Raw genomic sequence first — 6,889 nt, forward strand, 5'->3', positions numbered from 1 at the left:
CGGCCCGGGGCTGCGGGGTGCGGGCGCCGCCGGGCGGGGTGTGAGCGTGGTGTGAGCGTGGGGTCCCCGCAGGGAGGATCTGTGGGTGCGGGAGGGGAAGATCCTCAACCCCGAGAAACTCTTCTTCGACGAGAAGGGTTCTGCCGACGTCCAGCTGGACTGCAAGGGCTGCATCCTCGCCCCGGGCTTCATCGACGTGCAGATCAACGGTGAGGTGCAGGCCGCTGCCCTTCACCTGTGCTGGGGGGAATGGATGGCGTTGGCTGGGTTTGCGCTGTCAGAACCTCGGGAATTCGGGGCAGAAGTGTTGGTGAAGCCTTTTTGTTTCCAGGCTGTGCCATGCAAAGCTGAAGGCTTGCTCTGCTCACCCCAAATGCTTCCGCAGTGTTTTGGGGTTGGGAATCGTCAGGTGCAGCCCCAGTGCCTTGCTGGGCCCGGGCTGGAGATGGGGCTCTGGGCAGCACTGCCTGGCTGCTGTGGAGCCTGCGGCTTCATCTTTGTTTTGTTCATGGTGCAGGAGGCTTTGGGGTGGATTTCTCCCTGGCTACAGATGATTTCAGATCAGGGATTGACCTGGTCGGTCAGAAAATACTCTCCCATGGAGTGACCTCCTTCTGTCCCACCCTGGTGACATCCCCTCCATCTGTTTACCACCAGGTGAGTGACTTTCTCCACCTCTTATCCTTAGGGTGATAAAGAGCTGATGCTGGTACAAGAGAGCCAAGGCTGATTCCTCAGCCTCATCTTCAGACAATGTGACAGCTGCCATAGTGAATGAGTTGTGGACATAAGAACCTGAACAGCCCCAGGTTTCTTGCCCTTAAGCTTTAAACTACTGAGGCAGCAGTGTTTCCCAGGTCAGCAGGTAGCTACTTTGCACAGAGGGGCTTGCAACTTGCTTTTCCTTTGTGAGCTGCTTGGCTTTTCATCCCTGGTGGTGCAGCAGCTTTGTGGGAGCCCAAGGTTTGGGCTGCTTTGGCAGTACTGTGTATGTGAGGTGTCTGACTAACCCCTTTTTATAGATTCTTCCCCAGATCAGAATAAGAAATGGTGGAGCTCATGGAGCTGGTATCCTGGGTAAGTGATTTTGCCACTGTCCTATTTGGTGCCTGATGTTTATCCGTTTCCTTCTTAAGGAAAAAGAAGCTATTTTAGGAACAGAAGAGTTGGGAGCTGAAGCTCTCTTGCTGGCAGGGATACATAGGTGGGCACAGACCTGCTGTCTCTCTGAACCTGTCCCCAGCCTTTGCTGTGTGCTCTGCCATCAGCCCTGTGGGGTTTGATGGAGTAATGGCTGCGGGGCTGGCCAGTGCTGCATCTTTTGCTGTACTGAGCTCTGATTTACCTGAACTCTGCTTTACTGTGGGAGAATGGGAAGAGCTTGGCTGGAGCAGGATGGACACGGCAGGTTTCTTCTTCCTTGGTTGGAAGAGGAAGAAAGATGACTCTGTTCTCTTTTGAGCAGGGGCTCACCTGGAAGGACCATTCATCAGCAAGGAGAAAAAGGGGGCACACCCGGAGCACTGCATCCGCACCTTCGAGGAAAATGCCTTCCAGGACTTGCTTGCCACCTACGGGTCCCTGGACTGCATCCGGATTGTCACCTTGGCCCCAGAGATAAAAAGGAGCAGTGAGGTGATCCAGGAACTCACCAAGCGAGGCATCTGTGTCTCACTCGGTAAGGGCTGGGGGGAGGCTCAGTCTGTCCATGTCTCATGCAGCATGGGTCAGGCAGCCCAGGGCTGTGATATCTCTAATGGTGCTTCTGTGTGGCTGGGCTGGGTGGTATTTCCTTTTGTCACCCCTTTCCTGGCTTTTGGAGGGGTGACAGATGTGTGACACACAGAGAACTCAGTTGATGTTGTAAATCTGTCACCCTGTCTGCAAACAAAAGGTTGGTTGAAGGGCTCCTGTAGTTTTGGAAAGGGTAGCACTGGTGCTGGGAAAACACAGGAAAGAACAGCAGTCATAATTTTTCTTTTCTTTTTTTTTAAACATTCAGTTTAATAAGGATGTAATTCCAGGCTGACTACTTGGAAAGGTTCAAATTCTGAAGTTCAGCTTTAGGCCTTATTTGACAAGTGGTATTGTTTTCCAAAGGTTGCTGCTGAGTCTTGATAACTCGGTTATACAACTAGAAGAGCTGAAAACCTCTCCCACCACTGCCCTTTCTTCAGGGTGAAACTGAACCTTAATTCAGTAGGGTATTTGTGCAGCAGAGGTCTCTTGTCTCATAATCACATAAAGACAATCAAAGAAAGGCAAAAGATCTGCTGTCCATGTTAGGGAAAACAACATTTTCTTTCTGGATTGTGTTTTATCAACACTTCATTTCTTGGAAAAGTGCCCACTGTCTCCCTACTTCTTTGACACCTCTCTGTATAAAGCCTTGAAATATCTGAGGACAGTGGAAATGCATATCCTAGGACTTGTAGCCCAGCCAGAAGGCAACTCTCCCCAGTGCCTCTAGGAGCAAGGCAGCATTTGTGATGTTGTGACCAGTGAGTGTGTTCAGGTGAATCACCTCCTGCCAGTCCCCAGTGGTTGTGGTCAGACAGCTCAGCAACAAGGCTGGTGCTCACCTAAGCCCAGGGTGGGGCTTCAGAGCAGAGCCCTAACAGAGCATCTTTACTCTTGGACGTCCCTCTGGGAAAATAAATGCAGAGATGAGCAGAAGAATCATGCAGTGGTCTCTGTTCCAGGTCACTCGGTGGCTAACCTCTCCCAGGCTGAGGAGGCTGTGCAGCACGGTGCTACCTTCATCACTCACCTCTTCAATGCCATGTTGCCGGTGAGTTGCCAAGGGCATTTGTCCTGTGCTGACATTGCTTTCACTGCTTTCTCTCTTGCTCCCCACAAATGCTTATTCGCATCATCAACTTGTTTTGTACCAGGCCTTGCAGTGGGATTTCAGCACAGAACCTCTGGCTTCATGTTTCTACTGCCTGACTTAAAAGAGTCAAAGCTGTAGCAGACTCTTGAAATTGGAGGGGTTGCCTGGTTACGCTTGATAATGGATGAAGTGCCCAGCTGCCAGGCACTGTTTGATAGAGATGACAGCAGGAAGGGTCACAGCCTGCAAGTCCTGGTGTGACACCCATCATCTTTTCCTCTCCCACTTTGGGTAGTTCCACCATCGTGACCCTGGGATCGTGGGGCTGCTGACAAGTGATAAGATTCCTGCTGGGCGGAGGGTCTTCTACGGCATGATCTCTGATGGCATCCACACCAACCCTGCTGCCCTGCGAATCGCCCATCGAGCCCACCCCAAAGGTAGGCCATACTGTGCCCGCACAGTGGCACCAGCATGGTGTCACCAGCATCACAAATGCTGTGCCATCTCCCACGACTGCCGTGGCATGTTATCTTGCTGTCTGAAAGAAGTCTTAATCCACAGTCTGTCACCTCAGCTGGATGTGGCTGGAGATGTCTTGGTACCTCTCAGGGGGGGTTGGCATGGCACAGCGCTCAGAGCTGCAGTGGGATTAGTTGCAGAGCTGCTCCAGCCTGTTTCCTTGCATTCCTCAGGCATGGTGCTGGTGACGGACGCTATTGCTGGCATGGGGCTGGCACCAGGTCGGCATACACTGGGCCAGCAGGTGGTGGAGATCGATGGGCTCAACACCTACATTGCAGGTAAGTGCCTCTTGCCAAAGAGCTGCACATGGTAATACCACTCATGCCCATTCCTGGAGAGCTCAGCACGCCTTGCAGAGCTTGTCAGCGTGAAGCAGCGCTTGTGCCATCTTGGGTTTTGTTGCCTGATCATTTAATATCTCTGCCATAACTTGATTGCAAGGAGAGTAGTGGTGCATCTCATGAAAAGGAAAATTGACCTGTCTTGTTGGAGTGAGAAGGAATTTGACAATTTTTAGCTGTCTGTAACACCTTTGAACTCCTTGCCCAGTAGGGTGGATGCTAGAAATTGTTGCGTGCTCAGAAAGGACAAAGAAATCCCACTGTTATTTATTGTCCCTTTTTTTTCTGCAACATCACCACTTTCTGCTAAGTAAGCTCCCTAATCTGCAAACAGCTGGAGACTGGGAAGATATTCTGGAGGGCTATTCCTTTGTCACTTCCCTCCCTCTGTCTCTGGCAGCAGGTACCTGCATTGTGAGCTAGAGTTTCAACCAGTCCAGCTGGTCTTAACAGGGGAGCTGCATGGTGACATCTTAATGCGTCTCCCTTCACTGCCAGCACGAACACTCTTGCTTTCTGTTACTTCTCAGCAATGTCTGAGAGCCCTTCAACTTGCTCCTCACGTGACCCAGGATTTCTGCCCCTTTGGGGTTCTGCTCAGTGCTGTCCTGTTCTCTCCCAGGCACAAAGACCCTGAGTGGTAGCGTGGCAACCATGGACACGTGTGTGCGACACTTTCTGGAAGCTACAGGTGGGTAAGCATTGTCCACAAGCTGTTCCTCCCCGTGAAGAAGTCTTGTTCTTGCCAGCTGTGTCTGCTCAGCCATAGATGTCCCCTCTTGTCCGAGACACGAGGAGAAGGGCTGGCAGCAGTGGTACTGGCCTTGGAGACAAACACCTTTAGGAGAGATGCTTCATTTTAACCTGCGGCACTAATTAGGGTTGAACTGTTCTGCTCTTTTCACACACCTAAAAGTGAATGACTTTCCCCTCCTCATACCTTAAGTAATCAGCTCTCTTCTTCCTACTGTCTCCCTTAGGGATGTTTTCCCTCCCCAGCTCAGCCATCTGTGACTGGGCCTTGTAGTTCAGGGCAGTAGCAGTCAGATCAGTGTTAGTGCTCTACTGTACCAGGACAGGACATAGACAGCACCGACAAAGACACTGGGCCATGGGCATGGGTTTAGTTGTCAGAAAGGTCCCTGCAGTGCCACCAGTTGCCTGAGCCAAGGACGGGGGCTGCTCTGCTGATGAGGCTGTTTGCTGCACTGACGCTTCTTCCTCCACTGTCCAAGGGTGCTCAATAGAGACTGCACTGGAGGCAGCATCTCTGCATCCTGCCCAGCTTTTGGGGATTGAAGACAGAAAGGGGACCCTGAATTATGATTCTGATGCAGGTACTGTTATGGGGATGGTGGGAAGGAGGGTTTTTGCATGGTTGGAGCAAAGTAGGGCCTGCTATAAATGCAGGCTGCATCTTCTGCTTTACTGGAGGCTCTGGGGAGCCTCACTTTGCCCAGGATCTGCTTTGGACTTTTGCTCTGATGATTTTTTTCCTGTGGGTGCTGGTGGTGCTTCATGAGCCTTTTGGAGAGGCTCCCACATCTCAGATGAGCATGGAGTAGAGCAAGGATGGTTCTACACTGCAGTCCTGCCCTGTTTCTGGAGTGGGGAGAAACTCCTCAGTGTGGAGGCAACCCTAGAGCCCAGCTCCTCTGAGACAGCTTCAGCTGCCCCAGTTGCTCTTCCTCTGCTCCTCTGACAGCTGTTTCTTTTCTCTCCTGTCTGGTGCAGATTTCCTGATGCTGGATGATAGCCTGCATGTGCAAGCCACGTACATCGCGGGCGAGGAAGTCTGGAGACGGGATGCCTTAGGCATGTGACACTGGGCTGCCCCGTGCCTTCCAAGGCATCCTGGCACTGTGATTAGCAGCTTTGGTAACCACCCCACTTCTCTTTTCTTGTTTTGTTTTGTTTTGTTTTTCCCTTCCTTCCTGCAACTCTCCTGAAGGAGCCTCATACCAAAGAGCTGTGTTTTCCAGCGCAACCACTGCTTCCAGTTACAGCCATGCCTGCAATGACTCTGGTGCTCAGTTAGTGGAGTGGGGAGAGCAAGCAAATCGGGAGGGTCTGTCAGTCTCTGGAGAGACCTGAAAGACTGCACAGCTGTCCTGTGTGGAGTCCCCAGAAAGGTGCTCACGTGTCCATCTCACAGCGGTGTGAAGCTGTCCCAGCCTTTGCACTGTTTATGCAGCACACAACCTGCCTGTGCCTAAGGCAGACTCAAGCCATATCCATCCCTCCCTGTGCTGCATTGCTCCTGGGCAGCTGTAGCTGGCAGGATGTCAGCAGCCACTAGTTCAGCTCACAGCTCTGCCCATTACAAAGTTCCTGTTGTGTCGGTAGAAGCTGAGGACCACATTCTGACCGAGTGGACCTCCCTCTTGTGTTCCCTGGAGCAAGGCTGGTGCAGCTCACTGACTTGGTGCCGTTGAGGGGCTGTGAATCGATGTGGGCTGAATCCTCAGGGCAGAGATCAAATCTAGGAAAACGAGGCATTGCTGGTCCTTTGTGCCTTTTTCTCTGCATGGGCGTGGAGCCCGCAGCGTATGATTTTGTCTGCAGACAGAGATGCTGTCATGTCCTGGAAATCAACGTTCCTCTCAGCTCTGCATGCTGCCTGGCTGGGTTCTGCAGGCTCAGGACAGCCCCCGCCTCCTCCAGCCCTGGGAGGAGGAGGACACTTGCTTCAGGGGTGCATCCAGATGGGCAGTGGGCAGCTCAGAGCTGGAGGGAGAGAGCCCCGTGGCTCGTAAAGGAGAACTGCAGACACCTTCTGGCCTTTCAAGGCCGTCGCTGATAGCTCATTAATCTGCTCATTATTGTCTTATTCAGTATTTGGCTGTCAGCTCTTTCCCTGACATTTGGGCATTTCGAGCCAGGACTGACGCCGTTCCGGAGCCTCCCGCCGTCAGCGGGGCCTCGTGCTGCGTCCTGCCTGCTGCCCAGCCGCCAGCCTCGCGTACATCACGCCTGCAGCCCCCGGGACGGGGCGATGCGGGAGCGGCACCCGGGGTCGCGCTGCAAGCGCTCCGCCTCGGCTGATCCGGGGGGGGCGGGAAAAAAGGCAACACGAATAAAAAGTGTCATAGAAATAAAAGGAAGTCTAAAGCAGGACGGGCAGCGGGTGGGCCCGAGGTGGGGGGATCGGGCGGAACGGAGGCGCGGGCGGAACGGAGGCGCGGGCGGA

At 53.0% G+C, this 6,889-nt stretch overlaps 2 protein-coding genes across 2 annotated transcripts in view; both read left to right on the plus strand.

Annotated features, from left to right (window-relative positions):
- Positions 1 to 55: 55 nt before the first annotated feature.
- Positions 56 to 6,805, plus strand: AMDHD2 (amidohydrolase domain containing 2; the record flags this gene model as incomplete). Its single annotated transcript, XM_019620589.2, has 10 exons — positions 56 to 209; positions 518 to 657; positions 1,023 to 1,077; positions 1,466 to 1,678; positions 2,703 to 2,791; positions 3,129 to 3,273; positions 3,529 to 3,636; positions 4,322 to 4,390; positions 4,935 to 5,036; positions 5,434 to 6,805. Coding segments are annotated over 10 exons (1,164 nt in total), but the record flags the coding sequence as incomplete, so codon positions are not given.
- Positions 6,695 to 6,889, plus strand: part of LOC104913509 — a 5,992-nt gene continuing 5,797 nt past the window's right edge. Inside the window, exon 1 of the mRNA XM_031555797.1 lies at positions 6,695 to 6,826. Coding sequence (XP_031411657.1) covers positions 6,695 to 6,826 — 132 coding nt within the window. The remainder of the gene's footprint in view (positions 6,827 to 6,889) is intronic.

The sequence above is a fragment of the Meleagris gallopavo genome, chromosome 16 (genome assembly GCF_000146605.3).
Source record: "Meleagris gallopavo isolate NT-WF06-2002-E0010 breed Aviagen turkey brand Nicholas breeding stock chromosome 16, Turkey_5.1, whole genome shotgun sequence".
In the NCBI taxonomy this organism is placed as follows: Eukaryota; Metazoa; Chordata; class Aves; order Galliformes; family Phasianidae; genus Meleagris; species Meleagris gallopavo.